This window comes from Lutra lutra, chromosome 1 (genome assembly GCF_902655055.1).
Source record: "Lutra lutra chromosome 1, mLutLut1.2, whole genome shotgun sequence".
NCBI classification, from domain to species: domain Eukaryota; kingdom Metazoa; phylum Chordata; class Mammalia; order Carnivora; family Mustelidae; genus Lutra; species Lutra lutra.
This window is the reverse complement of record NC_062278.1, coordinates 159769874-159788382: the sequence shown is the minus strand read 5'-3', so window position 1 is coordinate 159788382 and position 18509 is coordinate 159769874. Positions and strand designations below refer to the sequence as shown.

At 45.8% G+C, this 18509-nt stretch overlaps 2 protein-coding genes across 6 annotated transcripts in view; both read left to right on the top strand.

The window, feature by feature from the left end:
• The first annotated feature begins 4103 nt into the window (after positions 1-4103).
• The window catches only part of GLB1 (galactosidase beta 1), an 81006-nt gene continuing 66600 nt past the window's right edge, over positions 4104-18509 (top strand). The window contains exon 1 of one of the 2 annotated variants that reach the window (XM_047741482.1): positions 4104-4243. In XM_047741482.1, the coding sequence (XP_047597438.1) occupies positions 4166-4243 (78 nt within the window). In that variant the 5' untranslated portion in view covers positions 4104-4165. Of the gene's footprint in view, positions 4244-4521; positions 4541-18509 lie in introns of those variants that run through there. The other variant, XM_047741484.1, reaches the window with a different exon arrangement.
• Positions 4115-10964, top strand: TMPPE (transmembrane protein with metallophosphoesterase domain). 4 transcript variants are annotated; one of them, XM_047741487.1, is made up of 2 exons: positions 4115-4243; positions 6489-10964. In XM_047741487.1, the coding sequence occupies exon 2, from the start codon at positions 6598-6600 to the stop codon at positions 7939-7941; it is 1344 nt and encodes a 447-aa protein (XP_047597443.1). In that variant the 5' UTR covers positions 4115-4243; positions 6489-6597; the 3' UTR covers positions 7942-10964. The 4 variants fall into 4 exon arrangements, with proteins under 4 accessions (XP_047597443.1, XP_047597446.1, XP_047597453.1 ...); XM_047741490.1 differs by lacking the exon at positions 4115-4243 and adding an exon at positions 4433-4540; XM_047741497.1 differs by lacking the exon at positions 4115-4243 and adding an exon at positions 4579-4903.

The window sequence follows — 18509 nt, the reverse complement described above, 5'->3', positions numbered from 1 at the left end:
TCAATACCCCAGCAAACTCTATGTGCACACTTGGACAGGAACTGAAAAATAAAGTATAGGCAGAAGCCTGTCTTTGTAAAAATAACTCATGCTCTAATGCCAGCCAGTATGACTTTTTAGAGCCTCCATTTCCTTCTAGCTCTGTGGTGAGTCATTTAACTCGTCTGTGCCTCAGTTTTCTCTTCCGTGAAATGTGGATAATAGTATGCAACTTGGATTATGAGGCAGAAGTGAAACGCTGATGACAAAGCATTCAGCTCGACTACAACACAAAGGCAAGTTCTCAAATCTCAGAGACAAACTACAATCCATACTCTTTGGGCAAGTTTTTATTGTAAAGTGCCAGATAAAAAATATTTTAGGTTTTGTGGGCCTTGAGGTCTGTGTTTCAATGACTCCTCTCTGCCAGTATGCAAAAGCAGTTACACACAAAGTGTGGAGGATAGGAAGTGGCTGTGTTCAAATACAATTTTATTTGTGGACACTGACATTAGAATCTCATGTTGTTTTCAATGTCACAAAATACCATTATTCTTTTGATTTTTTTCCTCCAACCATTTAAAAATATAAACTTAATTCTGAACAAACAGGCCATACAAAAATAGGCAGCAGGCCAGATCTGGGTGGCTGGTCTTTGTCAACCCCTGTGCCTCAATTCAGTTAAGAATGCCTGCTGTACATTATCACTTTGGATCTATGAGCTGGGAAAGTGGGAAAAACTGGATCTGCCATGTGCTAAGGATTTAAAAAAATTTTAAACTTCATTTTGCAATAACTCAGACTTAGAAAAAAGTTGAAAAAAAAAAACAGTACAAAGAATTCCTTGTTGAGTCCCCAAATGTCAACATTTTACTGTATTTTATTGTTTTGCATGTACCTAAATACTCATTTTTTTCCTGAACTGTTTGAGAGTTGTAAAGGGGATGCCCTTTTGTTTCCTAAAAACAAAGACACCCTCTTATGTAACCATAGGGCGAGTATCCAAATCAATAAATTAATACGAAAGTATTATTTAATCTTCAGACTTTGTACCCTTATCAAACTCAAGAAATTAACTTACAGGCCTAATTCTGACTCCATCAACTGTCCTACTAACATTCTGTATGTGCCAAATGTCTTCCAGTCATCACCTCTGCTAACTTCCCCAACTACCCAGTGAGTTTGATATTATTTTACAAATGAAGTAAAATGATTTATCAATTTACCAATGAAGGAACTAAAGGCTTGGAGAAGTTAACTAAGGTACTCACAGTCACAGATATTAAGTGGCATAGCTGGAATTTTAATTCAGGTGTGTCAGCTTCCAAAGCCCTTGTTTTTCCGTACCGGATGAGGGTTGCAGAGTTTGAAAAGGACTTCACCATAGAAGGGGAAGCAGTTGGTGTTTCAGGCATGAGAAGAACCTGAGAAGGGAGGGCCAGCGACTATTTCTCAGTTTCTCAAGGAAATGCCCAGTGGGAAAAGAGAAAGGTATGAACAAATGGAACTTCAGTTATTTTGTTACATAATAGAAAAGGTTTTTGACATTTTTAAAAGTAAAATATAACTTTTTAACTTATTTTAAAAATACAGAAAGTGACACAAAATACATGACTTAATGAGTTATATTATGGAGAAAACCCTTGTAACCACCAGTTCAAGAAACAAAACTCTCTTGCCTCCCAACCCCCCAAAGCTGCCCTGCATGGGCTGAATCCCAATCCCAGCTCCCCACCCATAAGTAACCACTATTTTTGACTTTTATAGTCATTTCTCCCAGCATTTAAAGACCAAATTGAGTTTTTTTTTTAAAGGATCCACACGTTGTACAAAATAGTGTTAAAGGAAAAATTATTCTGACACTTGTTAAAATGTAAGGAAGACTTCCTTCAGGATGTTGTAATGGAGGGAGCAGCTGGGTGGTTCAGTGTGAAGCCTCTGGGTTTGGCTCAGGTCATGATCTCAGGGTCCTGGGATCTGGGATGGAGGCACGAGTCAGGCTCCCTGCTCAGCAGGGAATCTGCTTCTCCCTCTGCCCCTCGAATGCGCGTGCTTTCTCTCTCATAAATAAATAAAACCTTTAAAAAAAAAAAAAGATGTTGTAATAGGGGAGAGAGATAGGTTTCCTTTTTTTTTTTTTTTTTTTTTTAAGGTTTCAAATTTAAGTAGAACAAAGATAAGGACAGCTGGGGATTTATAGCTGGTCAGCTGAGTAAGGGGGTTGTGGGTAGAAAATTACAACAGAAAATTCCTGCTAAGGGCAGGTCAACGACTTAGAAGTCAAAGTTAGGGGATGAGGAACTTGATCCAGTATCAAGAGTTGGGGAATTTTCCCTAAACTGACTTAGCAGGATTCTTTGCTAAGACCAGACAATGCAGGCCAGGCAAGGACAGGAGGAGCCTAACTAAAGTTTAGCTCAGAAGGGAATCTGTTAATAGCATAATTTAACCTTACATTTTATTTTCAAAATAAGGAATTAACAAAATAAAATATTTAAAAGAAATGAATTTTGTGCTCTCAGTTATAACTAATAAAGTTGGAAAAATTAAATATATGTATATATTTAAAAGTTTTATATATATACATGTATATAGAAAGCAAAATAGAACTACCTTATGATCCAGCAACTGCACTCCTGGGTATGTACGTATGTACTCAAGAATACAAGAACACTGATTCAAAGGAATACATGCACCCTTATGTTTGTACAGCATTATTTACAATCCAAGATGTGGAAACAGCCCAAGTGTCCATCAATTGATAAAGAAGAGGTCGTATTTATATATATATGTATATATACATGTATATATGAATATTATTCAGCCATAATAAAGAATGAAATCTTGCCATTTGCAAAGACATGGATGAAGCTAGAAAGTATAATGGTAAGCAAAATATATCAGAGAAAGACAAATATATAATTTCATTCATGTGGAATTTATTAAACAAAACAAGCAAAGGGGGGGGGGAACAAGAGAGACAAAGCAAGAAACAGACTCTTAACTATAGAGAACAATCTGATGGTTACCAGAGGGGAGAAGGTGGGGATTAGGAGCTCACTTGCAGGGATGAGCACAGGGTGATGTATGGAGTGCTAAATCACTATACTACACACCCAAACTAATATAACACTATGTTAACTAACTGGAATTTAAGTAAAAACTTTAAATAAGTAAATAAACTGGAAAAAACAACAACAACAACAACAACAACCAGAAGTGATTTCCCTCTGAAACTCAGTTTCCATCAGACCTGAGACCCTTACAAGTGTCAGTGAAGGGAAGTGGGATTTTCAGAGCTCCTGGGGAACCAGCCAGGAAAGGATTCTCTTAACTGAGGCTGCAGAGACTTTTTCTTTCCAAGTGTAAAAAGATAGAATACTATTTCATACCCATTTGACAGATTCCCTGCATCTCAAGGATGCTGGAGGTGTTGATTCTCTTACCTCTCAAACCCCAACCACGAAGCAGAAATTCTGCAAACTTGGGTGCTTTGCGGGTTGGTATTTAAAACTGATTTTGTCACAGCTGAACCACACCTCTAAAACTATCAGTAACCTAGCACAATGGTTCTCACATTTTAGCACGCACTGGAATAACCCGAAACATTTATAAAAATGCAGATTTCTGGATCCCATTCCGATAGTTTCTGATTGAGACTTTCTGGGTGATGCCCTAGAACTTTCATTTCTGACAAGTACCGGGTATACAGTTGGTTCCAGGGGCCACACTGCGGAGCCCTGGATTAGTTTTGCGGACAGCCGGCAACGCAGGGCTAGCATTCTATCTCCTCCACTTAGATGTACCTGGTCTCAACTTCCCCTCCTGTGCCCTCAAGGAAGCCGGGGAGCCAAGACGACCCTTGTTAAAATCCAACCCCGGGGCGCGTTATCAAGCTGCTGACAGGCCTTCTGAGTTTGTCCAAAGGGTCGCGCCATGAGGCAGCTGCAAGCAAATTCCAGATAACGCTATCCGGGAGTCACGCGACCGCCCGCCGCCCCGCGGCTCACCCAGGCCCCTCCCCGCCCCCGCCCGCGGCCCGGCGGTCGCGGGGCGGAGCGAGGGGCGGAACTGCCGTGCGGCTGGCTGCTGGGCCGGTAAGGGGCGGTGCCAGGCCGCGGGTCCTCAGTCCAGTGACGCGGAGCAGCTGGCCCGCGCGCCGACTGCGGAGCGGAGAGTCCGGAGGATGGGCTTGTGGGGGGTGTTTCGCATTCTCTCTCTACTGCTGGTGCCGCTCCTGCCGGGTTCCGCGTGCAGCCTGCGGGTAAGTCCACGGGACCCCGCGCGGGGGTGCACTGAGAGGGGGCAGGCTGGCGAGGGACCGGGCTGGGGCTGCGGCCGCCCTCCGGGGTCCTGCAGGACGTGGGCCTGGGACCCCGGACTGTGCCGGGGCAGGCGGGCAGCTGGAGGAGCGCAGGCAGTGGACCGGCCCTCCCGTCGGGGGCGGGCAGGGCGGGGCGCGCGTCCTTTCCCGGTAAACTCTGTCGCTCGCGTGCTCAGCCCCGGTCGCCTCTTCCGCTTGGACCCACTTACCCGTTGGTGCAGGACGGGGTGAGAGAAGGTGCGCCCAAACCTTTCCAGCTTTGCAGTTTTCCGGGAGGGAGATTCCAAGCAGCGCGCGGCATTGGAGGGCGCCGTGGGCTGTGGCTTGAGGCGCCCTCCCTTGCCCAGTTCGGGTGCTGCGGAGCGCTCCGGAAGGAGAAAAATGGGGTCAGGAGACGCCCCGGCGATGGGAATGTTGGATTGATTTCCTTCTAGGGGTTCTCTTTTCAAACATCTCGTCCCTTTCCCGCCACTCCCTGCTGCTGCCTACTTTTTTTGGCTTGAATTTTCCCGATCTTCAGTGTTTGGCGGTGCAGGCCAGGGGTGGGCAAGAGATAGGCTGCAGGTGGCAGCCAGCGTTGCTGGAGGTCCGGCCGAACAAGTAGGTGAGGTGGGGGCCGGAGGGGGGCAGTGCAGGATTGGCTGGAGGATAGCCTCAAATAGAGCTAAAGCATGGGCCGGAGGGGCCTCCATACCGCTGCCTGGGGAGGGCAGCATCACAGCCGCGGAAAGATTGAGGGGCGGGATGGAGGGGCGGACAGGTCATTGAAATGGGCACCTGGCCCTCCACACGTTTAGCGAACCAACTGTGGCTCCCCCCAAAGTTTAGGTGGGCTGCTTGATGCTAGGGCGTGTTTTCAATAGAAGGAGAGGAAATTTGGGCCCATTTACTTGTAAATTGCATCTCTCCCTTTTTTTTTTTTTTTTTTTGTAAATTGCATCTCTTGATGAAAAGCTTTCGGTAAGTGCTTAGGCAGAGAAGTCATATTAATTTAAAATCAAGGTTGGAAATCTTAAGTCGTTGAAAAACAGTTGCTGAACATAGTTTAATTTGGGGTTTTAGAGAAAGGTCACCTTAAATTGAGTGCTAACTTCTGTCTGCCTACGTCTCTGGTTTCCCTGCTCTTGTGTGTGTGTGTGTGTGTGTGTGTGTGTGTGTGTGTGTGTGTGTAGGAACCCTGGGTGAGAGCTACCCAGCTCTGAGAACCATTGGCCAGGGTGGAGCCAGGGTGGAGTTGGGGAACCATGGCAGGGAACAGTGGCAGAGAAAATGAGGGGGGGTGGCAGTGTGAGAGGAGAGAGATCAGGGTAGGGTTGAGGAGTTGGTGGAAAAGGCAGCCCCCTGGGGAACGTTGTGCCCCATAGTCCTGCAAGGGGGTGCCCAGAGCCTACACAGGGAGCCCGGCTTCACCCCAGGAATTCTTATGTCAGGTGTCTAGGTGTCCTTCCTGGCCTGGAGCTTCAGAAAGATACCAGCAAACTAGCTTTCCATGATTTCCTTGTTCACTTGTATGTAGAACTGCGGTTCTCAGACTTTAACTGTCCTAGAAATTAAAATAGAAACTTTAAAAATATTTATTAACTTATTTAAAAAATAATAAATCATTATATGTTAACGAACTATATCTTTTGAAAAATAACAGTATTTCTCCCCAAACTTGAGCTGGAAGAGTGGCACAGTTTTACATTTTTGCAAACCTCTTTCACACCTGTCATGATAGATGATAGCTGGGTACATTCAGTTTTGCCATATCACATGTCACAGAGCCCCTGGAAAACTCCACCATACACCCATGAGAGAATGAGAATGCAAAAGGCAGTTATAGCTTAGTAGTATTAGGAATATAATTCTGAGTAAATGTACCTCCTGAAAGGGTCTCCCCTGACCACACTTTGAGAACCGCTAATTTAAAATAACATTTTTTCTTAATCATTAAAAAAAAAAGTTGACATGCTTTGTGGAAAAACTTTTAAATATTCAGAAAACTGTAAGTAAGAACATGAGAATTGCCCACCACATTACAATCCACTATGTTTGTATTTTAATAATAAAGTGTAGCAACCAACTGGTATTTGAGTGGCTTGGATTCGAGGCAGGCTGGGTAGATGTGAGTGGCCTTCAGGTTTTGAATGGGGACAAGGAAGCTCTAATATCCCACAAAGCTGACGCCAGTTCCTGGTTGCAGGCGGAGCTGACCCGGAAACTTCTGCTTGGCCACTGTCCTTTCTAAGGAACTCACCTTCCAGAGCCCGCCCACACAGAACTGGCAGGGGACCCTCTTAGGAGCAGAGACAATGGCGATCTTCAGGCAGCTGTCCCTGGGTGCAAAGGCTGCCCTGGCTGCAAGCACTGTCTTCGTGTCCATGATTGTGTCCCGCTCCTATCTGGCGGGGAGCCTTGAGCTCAGGGCCTGGCGTTGGCTGTTCCGCCTGCAGCTGGCCCTGTTTGCCAACTCGCTCATGTTCATTGGCTCCCTCTACATCTGGCGTAGCGCAGTCAGCAACCTCAGCCACTCCCCAGCCGCAGAGTCCACCTGTTTTCAGCTTTGGAAGATGGCTGTTGTGGCATTTCTCGCCCTGGCCCATTCCAGTTTCTTCACCATGCTCTTTTTAGTGGCGGAGGAGCCCTATCTGTTTTCCTTGGCAGCCTACTCCTGCCTCGGGGCCTACATTATCATGGTCTTCTTCCTCTGTACCCTCAGTGGCATGGAGCAGGCCTACCAGCTCTTGGCCTGGCGCAGTGGTAGGGTTGTGGGCAGCCTTGACAAGACAAGGAAGCTGGCAGTCAGGCCGGCCCTGGCCGTGGCCGTGACTGCTGTGCTCAGCGTGGCTGGGATCCTGAATGCCGCTCAGCCTCCAGCTGTGAGAACCGTGGAGGTGCCCATCCATCAGCTGCCTCCCTCGATGGACAGCCTGAAGATCGTGCTCCTCTCAGACATTCACTTGGGCCCCACAGTGGGCAGGACCAAGATGGAGATGTTCGTGAACATGGTGAACATTCTGGAGCCAGACGTCACAGTGATCGTGGGTGATCTCTGTGATTCGGAAGCCTCCATCCTCCGCACAGCCGTGGCTCCTTTGGGCCAGCTCCACTCCCGCCTGGGCACCTACTTCGTCACAGGGAATCACGAGTACTACACGTCAGACGTCAGCAACTGGTTTGCGCTGCTGGAATCCCTGAATGTCAAGCCCCTTCACAACGAGAACGTGAAGATTTCCGCCACAGGGGCCCAGCACGGGGGTGGTGAGGGGGAGGACTGGATCTGCTTGGCTGGTGTGGACGATATCGAAGCAGACATCCTGCACTACTCCGGCCATGGCATGGATCTCGTCAAGGCCCTGGGGGGCTGCAGCCCAGACCACACCACCATCTTGCTAGCTCACCAGCCGCTGGCTGCCAAGAGAGCCCTGCAGGCTCGGCCAGATATTAACCTGATTCTCTCTGGGCACACGCATGCTGGGCAGATCTTCCCCTTGAATGTGGCTGCCTATCTCTTGAACCCCTTCTTCGCTGGCCTCTACCAAGTGGCCCAGACTACATTTGTATATGTCAGCCCAGGCACGGCCTACTATGGGATACCCATGAGACTGGGTAGCCGGGCGGAGATTACAGAGCTTATCCTGAAGCGGGCTCCCTGAATCTGGCCCTGCCTCATGCCTTTTCAGTGCCCTTGCCCTTCACCATCCATCCCTCCTTAGAGTGGATTGCCTGCGTTCCCCCTCCAGCCTCTCCTGCCCAGCCCTGCCAGTACATGCTTGGTCATAAGCCTGGCTTGAATGGTGATTTGTGCCGGGGCAGCCTGGCAAGTCCAGGCTGGTTTACTCTGTAGGTGGCCAGTGGCTTCTTTATATGTATCTGTGAGACTACTTAAGTCACATGTAAGAACAAGCATCTGTTTTCCAGATGATGGGAAGTAAGCTCTCCTCCTCTGCAGAGCTCAGAAGGCTGAATGGAAACATGGGGTTCCTTGAAAGGGATACCTCTAGAAAGCAGAACAGAGAGGATCACTGCCGTTTTTAAAACCCCTTGAGGACTTAGGCAGTTTTCAGGATCATTGATCCAGAGCTTTCTGGGGAAAGGGCCGTGTTGCTAGGTGATCTGGGAGAATAGGCAGGAGGGAGGCCCTGTCTAGCTACTGGGGAAGAATGTTTCCTTTTCCCTCTTGGTTCTGTCAGAGTCCCCTTTATTGAGGGCATCAGCCAAACCTTCGGGGACGCAGGGCTGTGGCTGTTCCAGGCCTCAAGTGCTGCTCTTTTATCGCCTGTGCTCCTGGGCCTTGGGCTGGAAAGAAACAGGAGCACAGTGGTAGGCATTGGTAATGCACTGTTGCTTAGGGATTCAGAGGGGGGTTTGCCTCCCTGGGCTTCTTTAATCCAGTACTTGGGCGAGGTAATTAAGGATAGGCTACCTTTCCCTCCTTGAAGGTGAGAAAAATGAGGCAGAGAGAAGCAGGGTGCTGGCAACATGACAGGGTATGGAGGAGACCCTTGGCCGGAAGCCAGGCCTTCTGCCTTCCTGTCCATGGTCTGGCACTTAAGGAGCGGCATCTGAGACCAGTGAGTGCAGAGCTCAGACACGTGCTGCTGTGCCAAGAGAATGAACAAGGCTCGAGAACCTGAGGGTCTCTCAGGGCCTGGAAGGGGTTTGGCTCGATTCAGCGTAGGCTGTCTGTGACATTGGCAGAAAAGTCGAGAAAGTAGACCCTCCCCCCCCACCTCCCAGATCTGGGTCTGTGTTTTGTGAGAAACTGAGGCTCACTCTCTACCAGGGGAAGTTGAATTTGCAGGGGGAAGGGGCACAGTTTTGTGCTCTTGGAGGGCTGGGAGACCTTCCTTCCCCCTGGGCCCTGGCTGTGGAATGCCAGGACTGTCTTCCCTGCTGGGTGGCTTCCACACCAGCACCCTCCTGTCCATCTCTCACCCTGTCCTGACCCCATCAGCGTTGTCCTAGGGCCTGGCCATAGAACCATAACGCCCTGCTGCTGGGCTCTGGACTCTGGAGTGACCCGCTCCCTGCTGGCCAAGCCTCTTGTGCCAGAGGCAAGAGACCCTTCAGCCCTGAGGTAGCAGTCAGTAAGCTCTCCTGTTGGAAAAGGCCTCACTGAGAAGCCTGGGGACCTCGGCTCAGCACTGACTTTTTATAAACTAGAGTCTCTCCAACGGGGAACAAAAACCCCACTTGGCCTGGAGAAGCTCATCCTGCTGCTCATTGGTCAGGTAGTGTCAGGGAAATGACTTGACCTCACCAAGTCTCAGTTTCCCTCACCCTAAAATGAAGATAATTCTGTCTACCTCAGTATTGTTCCGCGGGGTTGTATTAAGACGTGGAGTGAGGTACCTGTGGCCCAGGCACACAGGAAGTGCCTGGTGGCGTTAATATTTAACCATCATGGGGCCGGGCTAGGGAGCTGTGCTGGGCAGGGGTGCCCAGAGAACGAATGGAGTGGCTGAGCCTGGGGAATGCTGCCTGTGGCTAGGGTCCGCAGAGGTGTCGAGGTAGCACCTGCTGTTTTTCTGTTTTTCTTGGCCTGTGCTGCAGTATCCTTGCACACACTGTGGCCTCAGGGAGTTCCTTATATTTTCCTCCTGTCTTCCTGGTGTGTAACAGAATCCTAGGCACTCCTGGAGACCTTTCTCGTTGGCAGGCAGACGAGGTACTAACAGTGAGCCTTCCAGGCAAATTTAAAATCAGTCTTTACGTTGGGATTTCAGCGGTTTCTTTATTTTGTATCCCCTTGTGCTTAATTGTCCCTGCGGCCAGGAGTAAGTTTCCGAATCCTCTCCTCCCTCCCTTGTGACCCGATCCCGTTTTCTGGATCATTCCAGTTGACTTTCCAGCTCTCTGTTGCTTAGATCTCACCAGACTCCTTGCTGCCGTTTATTTTCCAGCCTTAGGTGCCGCTGGTGGCGGTTGATCTTTCTGGATATTCTTCATCTGTGTTCTGAGCTTCCTGAGGTTAGCTTCCTTCTTTACTGTTTATCTTGCATCTTTGTCTCCTCTTTCTCCCAAGCGCTGTCATTTTGCGGTCTTGTGTATCCTCACCCTTGTTCTGAAGTCCTTGCTTGCCTGGTTGTTTTCAACTCCCAGAAGTAAGACAGGTCCATCCTGTGTGTCTCGGGAAGACTGAGCAGCACCTTTTCCTGCATGGTTTAGATCTCGTGGTGAGGTGGAATTGTTCCCAGCGGGAGCTGCTCCATTACTGTGCAGATGTGGCCCTTTGCTCCTGTTCCCTCTTCCTCACTCACTCACCTTCTTTGTTTTGTTCGTGTATGGCTGGGGGAGGTGGTGAGGAACATACACTGGAAGCTTGGGAAGTCTTTCAGTTTCCTTTTAGTTTTTCTTTTAATTTGTTAAACTCAAAATGAAGCATAATGCCTTTTAAAAATTAACAGCAGCTGTAGTTTGGGTCTAGGTTTCGTGAGAAACTTGTTATAAAATCTTAATAAGTTAATGCTGAAATATACAACAGTATATTTCACATATGTCTGTTTTTATGCCAATACTGCACTGATTGGTTACTGTAGCCTTGTGATATTTTTTGGAATCAGGAATTGTGAGTCTTCCAACTTTGTTCTTTTTCAAGATTGTCTTGGCTACTTGGAGTTCCTTGAAATACCATATGAATTTTTCTATTTCTGCAAAAAAATGCAGTGGAATTTTTTTTTAAGATTTTATTTATTTATTTGACAGACAGAGATTACAAGTAGTCAGAAAAGCAGGCAGAGAGAGGAGGAAGCAGGCTCCCTGCTGAGCAGAGAGCCTGATGGGAGCTTGATTCCAGGACCCTGAGATCATGACCCAAGCCAAAGGCAGAGGCTTTAACACACTGAGCCACCCAGGCGCCCCAGTGCAGTGGAATTTTGATAAGATTGTTTTGAATCTAAGATCGCATTGGGTAGAATGGACATCTTAATATTCAGTCTTCTAATGTGTGAACACAGGATATCTTTCCATTTATTTATTTCTTTCTGCAGTGTTTTGTCATTTTCATCGTATGAGTCTCATCTCCTTGGTTAGGTTTATTAAGTATTTTATTCTTTTTGATGCTATTGTAAATGAAACTGTTTTCTTACTTTCCTTTTTAGATTATTTATTGTCAGTGTATAGAAATGCAGCTGATTTTTATATGTTGATTTTGTGTTCTGCAGTTTTGCTGAGTTTGTTTATTAGTCATAGCAATTTTTGGTATATGGTATCTTTTATTTCTTTTTCTTGCTTTGTTGCTCTGGCTAAGACTTCCAAAACTACGCTGTATAGAGGTGGTAAGAGCGGGCATTCTTGCCGTATTTCTGATCATAGAGGAAAAGCTCGTGGTCTTTCATCATTGAATATGATGTTAACTGTGGACTTTCATATATGGTCTTTATTATGTTGAGGTGATTTCCTTCTAGTCCTAGTTTTTTGAGTGTTGTACTGTATTGTTATTGAGTGTTGAACCTTGTCAAATCTGTTTTCTGCCTCAATTAAGATGGGCATGTGGTTTTTGTCCTTTATTCTGTTAACATGGTGTATTATAATTACTGATTTTATATGTTGAGCTGTCCTTGCATTACAGGAATAAATCTCACTTGGTCATGGAGTACTATCCCTTTAATGTGTTGTTGAATTCAGTTCGCTGGTACTTTATTGAGGATATTTGCGTCAATATTCATCAGACATATTGGCCTGTAGTTTTCTTGTTATGTCTTGTCTTGTTTAGGTATTAAGTTAATGTTAGCCTCATAGAATGAGTTTAGAAGCCTTTCTCCTCTTTCATTTTTTGGGCAAAGTTTCAAGAAAACTGGTGTTAATTCTTCTTTAAATGTTTGTTAGAATTCTTTAGTGAAGTCATCTGGTCCTGGGTTTTTCTGTGATTTTCAGTTACTGATTATTTTCTTTCCAGTTATTGGTCTCAGATTTTCTGTTTCTTCATGATTTAGTCTTGGTAGTTTTATGTTTCTAGGAATTTTTTCATTTGTTCTAGATTACCCAGTTTATTGGCATACAGTTGTTCATAGTAGTATCTTGTAATCTTGTTTATTTCTGTGGCATCAGTTGTAATATCTCCTTTTTCATTTCTGATTTTAGCTATTGAGTCTTCTCTCTTAATTAGTTCATCTAGCTAAAGCTTTGTCAGTTTTGTTGATCTTTAAAGAAAAACCCAATTATCAGTTTCATTGACTTTTTTTTTCTTTCCTATTATTTTGTTGTTGTTGTTCTGTCTTTCATTTATCTCTGCTCTGATTTTTATTATTTCCTTCTTTCTGCTAGCTTTGGGTTTAGTTTGTTCTTTGGTTTCTTGAGGAATTATGTCTCTTATAGTTCCTTTGTTTGAATCAGGATCTAAAAATAAAACCCATATACTCTATATGATGTATTTCTTAAATCTAAGTCTAGAAAACATCTTTCCTGTTTATGTCCTTTATTTGTTCAAGTTATCTTAGTATTTCCTACATTTCGGAATTGTGGTGGTTAATGTGTTATACTATCCCTCATGTTGTCAGTGAGCTAGTAGAGCTAGAGATCTGTAAAAGTTATAGCTAGAGGCTGGATAGTTTCAGGTTCGCCATTTTTCTTTTTTGGGCGGGAAGACTTCATTGCTTTCAGTGATGCTAACACTGACCCACGGATCTAGTGTTGTCAACTTGATCTGTCCACTAGAAAGTTCCTCATCATCTTTTTTTTTTTTTTTTTTAAGATTTTATTTATTTATTTGACAGAGATCACAAGTAGGCAGAGAGGCAGGTCGGGGGTAGGGGGAAGCAGGCTCCCTGCTGAGCAGAGAACCCAATGTGGGGCTCAATATCAGGACCCTGGGATCATGACCTGAGCCCAAGGCAGAGGTTTTAATCCACTGAGCCACCCAGGCGCCCCCTCATCATCTTTTCATCTAATGTTTCAGCAGTCATTGATGATTATGCCTTTTTTTTAAAGTTTGCTACATTTATTACAGAATTTAGTGAGCCAGAGTACTAAAAAGGCTTTCCAAGAATAGTTAATTACCTTTTATATATTCAAGAGATGATGGTATCTTCTTTCTCTCTGTTCTGAATTCTGAAGGAGTTTTTGGAGTACTCAGAAATATAATCCTGCCATCAGCTCCCAAAATAGTGATTTTTTAATTGCATAATTTCTTCTGTATTTACTAACTATGGTTCTTTTACAAAGAACTCTCCTCATCAATTGGTTACTGTGAAAAAGGCTATAACAAAGGCAAGACGGATGCTGGACTTTTCCCTTTTATTCATCAATTGTCAGAATAAAGAGTTGATGCACCAGCATACCCCAAGGATGTCCAGTAAGCTCTTTGGGGTGGGAGGTAGTAACATGAATTTGGCTCTTTTCTTATATCTGATGTGCTTCAGTCTACTGAAGTGATAATTTTTTTTTTTTTTAGATTTATTTATTTGAGAGAGAGAGAGATCAAACAGAGGGCTAATGAGAGGGAGAAGCAGACACCCCAGTGAGCAGAGAGCCCTATGCCAGGCTTCATACCAGGACTCTGAGATCATGATCTGAGCTGAAGGCGGACGCCTAACTGACTGAGCTCCCCCAGGCACACACCCCTGCGTGATAAATCTTTTGATGCTCAAAATCTCCCACCTTTGAGCAGTTGGAGCCCTGCTTCTCTGTCATTTTGTTGTGACCGTAATGGTTTTTGATAGTTTTAGGGTTATTTTGTACATATCCTGGCCTAGACTTGGACTAAGTAATTTCCTGAAGGAGCTCTGGTTTCTTTTAGTGGGAAATACTTAGAGACCATAATTTAAGTGCTAGAGGAGCTAGTGTCATTTCTAAGCCATTTCAGTGTTTATTGCTAGGAAATAAATATTTTTTTAGAAAGAAAAAAACTATATTAGTATTTCCAATTTAAATGTCAAGTTAAGAGCTTTTTTGAAAAATAAACTTTATTTTTTAGAGCACAGCAGACTTGAATGGAAGGTACAGAGATTTCTCACAGAACCCTGGTTACAGGGTTTTTACTTAACTTTCTCTGATTTTATGTTTGTTTCCATTTTACACTGAAAATTTTGGTTCCTAACAACCAGTGTAATTATTTATTTACTTTATCCTACCTACATATATTATGGATTCAAAATAGCAATAAACTATTATTACTAGGGGGAAATCTACTGGATACAGTTTTGTTTGTTCATTTGTTTGACCTGAATGCAGCTTAAGATATATTTTTATCCTTAGGCTAAATATCATCAAAATACTCTTTCAAATTCACTTGAAATGATTCTTTCCTGTGTGGAAAGAAACTTGGGTCTGATATTAACTTTGAAGAACTGTTTTATAATTTTAAGACTCATTTTTATTATTATTATTATTATTTTTAAGACTATGTACTTACCTTTTCTCTGAGCTGAGGAGGCAGAATTAAATCTGTAACTGCCTGTGAGTCATGGAGGATTTGGGGAGCTGGTCCCAAGCTGTGTTCATTTCTCCTCCATTCTGCCATTTTCCTTCCTCTCCCGTTGTAATTTGTGTTCCATTGTCATTGACACTCTTCGAATCTGCTGTCTCTTGGAACACTGCACAAAAATCTTTGCGGAACCAGAGAGGCAAACATACATAACAACACTGATAAAAATAGGACGCATAAGCCAGAGTGGGTCATCCACAACTTCCTTCCGATCTGTATTGATTGTCACTCTTCCCTGTGGCTGTTTTGCTTCTTCAGCCTGTCTCATGTCTGCTGCTTCCCTGACACTGGGTGTTTGAAAGGCTGTTAGCTCTGGCACAATCAAAGTTGGTTGTATAATCATCGGAAATACCCCTCTGTCTTTCTGTTCTGTGAGCTGAGGGGTCTGGGAAACCCATGTGTATCAGCACCCTTCTATCGCCACCTTCTTCACTCCCCTTCATCCCTTGTCCCTCAACCTTAGGGCATTAGCAGCCTAGGAAGGTTGGGTCTGTGCCACTCCGGAGCTGAGCAGCTCCTGTCAGGAATTCTCCAGGCTCTTGGGCCCCAGGGGTGAGTGAAAAGGCATACAAGGTGCTGGGGTTACAGATCCATTGAACAGGTGCTTTACCAGGGTCCTACTGAAGGGCTGGAAGATGTAGTGTCTCCGTATGGTCAACATGACCCCTAACTTGTGACGTCACTGAGCACCTTGTATTTCTTTGTTCGTGTTGAGGAATGTGCGTAATGTAATGCTAATATAATGATTTTTAGTCCTGAGTATTAGAAAACCTGGGCGATGTTCACCTTGCCTGGTGACATAAATATTGGTATTGTGTTGAGTTTTCTTAAAGAGATGCTTATTGGGCGCCTGGGTGGCTCAGTGGGTTAAGCCGCTGCCTTCGGCTCAGGTCATGATCTCAGGGTCCTGGGATCGAGGCCTGCGTCGGGCTCTCTGCTCAGCAGGGAGCCTGCTTCCCTCTCTCTCTCTCTCTGCCTGCCTCTCCGTCTACTTGTGATCTCTCTCTGTCAAATAAATAAATAAAATCTTTTAAAAAAAAAAAGAGATGCTTATTTACCACTGAAATAATCTAAACAGAATAACTTTCAAAATGTTATGTCAGACAGTATTAGGTCTCTACTGTATAATTGGTTCAAGGGTATTTTGTCTGTACTGCTGTCCTCTTTCTCCAGTATTATATGCATTATACACAGGGGTCTTGGAAAGGTGTGTGGTTTGCCTTGCTTGCAATTGCTTTTTCTTTTCTAAGTTTCTGTGACCTCATGCATTGTAAACACTGATGCTGCCACACCCTTGCACGTGTGAAATAAAATGATGGCTCTTCAGTATTCCGTTCCCGTGCCAATTAATTTAGAAGGCGTGGAATCTGACCACAGGTCATATTTTTTGTTCTTTTGTATTTGAGGGGGGGACTAAGCTCTGAAGGCAGTTTTCCTCTTTCCTTCTCCCCTGCCATTTCTCAATTGCCTTACTTCTGTCAGAGGTACCACAGCCCAAAGATGTTAAGGAGGCCGGCCCTCTTAGACTAGATCCCCTCAGGTCCTTCAATGTTGAGAGGAGTCACTTTGGAGCTTTGAAGCAGATTTTCCCTATTGACCTTGGCCATGACAGCCACCATTTAGAAGCTGTCTCTTAGGTGATGTGGCTTCTGTGGCTGTCCCCATCACTCCACTGTGTGCTACTCTTCCAAGCCTCAGTTTCAGGGACTTGTCACAGTTCCTTGGGTCCCAGTAACATGATGTTGTTTATCTATCAGATCAGCGTGACATCCCATGAGATGTGCTGATGACTGGGGTTTCTCGGAGAGAGTGGGGCAGTGAGGGTGGGGTGGGGGGCTGGGACTAGAGAGAGAATGTGTACTGCTATCCTGCCCACTTACAAACAAACCACTCTTGATCCTTTCTACTGAGAGTTTTGAAAAGAATAGAACATTAGCCACAAACCCAAACCCTGGGTTTTCCACTTGGCTCTTCCTTCCATAATGCCTCTGACTTGTGGTGTGGGCTCAGGGTCTATTAAGTAAAGCCATCCCAGTTTGCACTCAGGACGAGGGAAATCACTGTAGGATAGGCACTCCTTGTTGGACCCACGTAGAAGGGCCTGGGTGGGCCATGGCTACCTTTCTCCCCAGTCTCCTAAAGAGCGGTAAATGCCATCGCATTTCCGGACACCTGGTATGTCCGCTCAGGTGTATCCAGCCATCCCCAGAAGGCCATTTTCCCCAGGTACCCCAGTCCTACTGGGGAAGGCATCACAGGGTTCTTCCTCGAGAGATCCATGCAACCCTCCCTTCAGTCAATTGGCATTTGTTGGAGAGGCTACCCCAGAGCTGGGAACTGGAGGAAGGAATCACAACTTTCCATTGCAGTGGCTGATGTCAGCCTTTTGCTCAGGAGTTCTTGTTTTTTTTTTTTTTTTCTTGTTAGACACGTCGGGCAGCACCCTAGCTGGTTCCACAATCGTCCCACCCACTGGAAGTGCTGGGGTCTGTTGCACTCTCGCCTAGCTGGTCGTTGTGGTGCTTATGTGGTCCCTTACTGGGCTTCTCAGGGATACCAGGGCCCTCCTCAGCATGGCGTTCCTTCCTGACGGGAGTGTACTCTAGCCTGTCCTTGGGGATATAGTCAGATGGTGGGTTGTCTGGTCAATCATGTTTACATTCCCATCTCTTTGAGGCATCTCACAGTTCCTCAGGATGCCAAGCCCATCCTGGCATGTCCACCTCATTTCCCATAGGCCAGCATCATGCCCAGGTTCCAAGGAGCCGGATTCCAACAGCGTTGCAACTAGGTTACCTTTATCCAGATGGTAACTCACAGGTCATGGGACAGTGCACTGTGAGAGTAAACTTCCCTCTAGCCAGCCTTACGGTCTGTCCCTCAAGGTCCTCTCCCAGGGTGCCCACATGGCTAAGTCCTGAGCCTTACCCTTCTAGCTGGAGACAATAGTCTCTTTAACGATGGCCACAGAAGCCTCTGGCATCACAGAATGCCTGCGGTGGATGTTGATCCCATCTGGCAATCTTTCTTCAAAGCCTCCAACTCTGTGAATAAAAATCAGCCAACCTCACAATCCTTTAATTACCAGTACATCCTACCACCCCGCGCCATTCCAGGGGTAGAGCTAATGCAGATGCCAACTCCTCCCCCTCTGCCTGTGGCTTCTCTCAATCCAGCACAGGTGAGGACCTAGAATTCGTATTTGCATAATGTGGGGTGTCCCCACCCACTTAACACCAGCCTGTAGGGTTCTTGTGGCTGTCTGACAGATACAAGAGATCCAGGTCTAGGTTCACAGCCTGAGGATCTGCTCTTGAGGCCAATCCTGGTACCACTGCCTTAATTTGGGTTCTTTAGAAGCAAAACATGAAGCAAGGGCTTGAATGCAGGTGATCTGAGAAGTGATCTGAGAATGCAGGCATGAAGCACAGGTGGGAAGAAACAGGTCTGTATGAGAATGTGTCATGGTTCTCGCTGTGGGCAGTAGGGCCAGGGTTCTGTCAGCATCTCCTGGAAGGTACACAGAACATCTCCAGCATTGTCTGCCTACAAGATGCAGCTGTCCACCGCATTGGCTGAGGGTTGGCCCGAGGAGCATGGGCACTCCTGCATCCCTGGGCGAGCAGGTTCCTCTCTCAGGGCAGGAAGGCACAAAGCCCCAGGGTGTGGGTCTGAGCTGAGACACTGTCAGCACGGAGCATACTGAGCTCACACACTACTGGCCACGGGCTGCAGCTGACATAGGTATGCTTTAAAAGAGCCCTTCTCGGGGCACCTGGGTGTCTCAGTGGTTAAAGC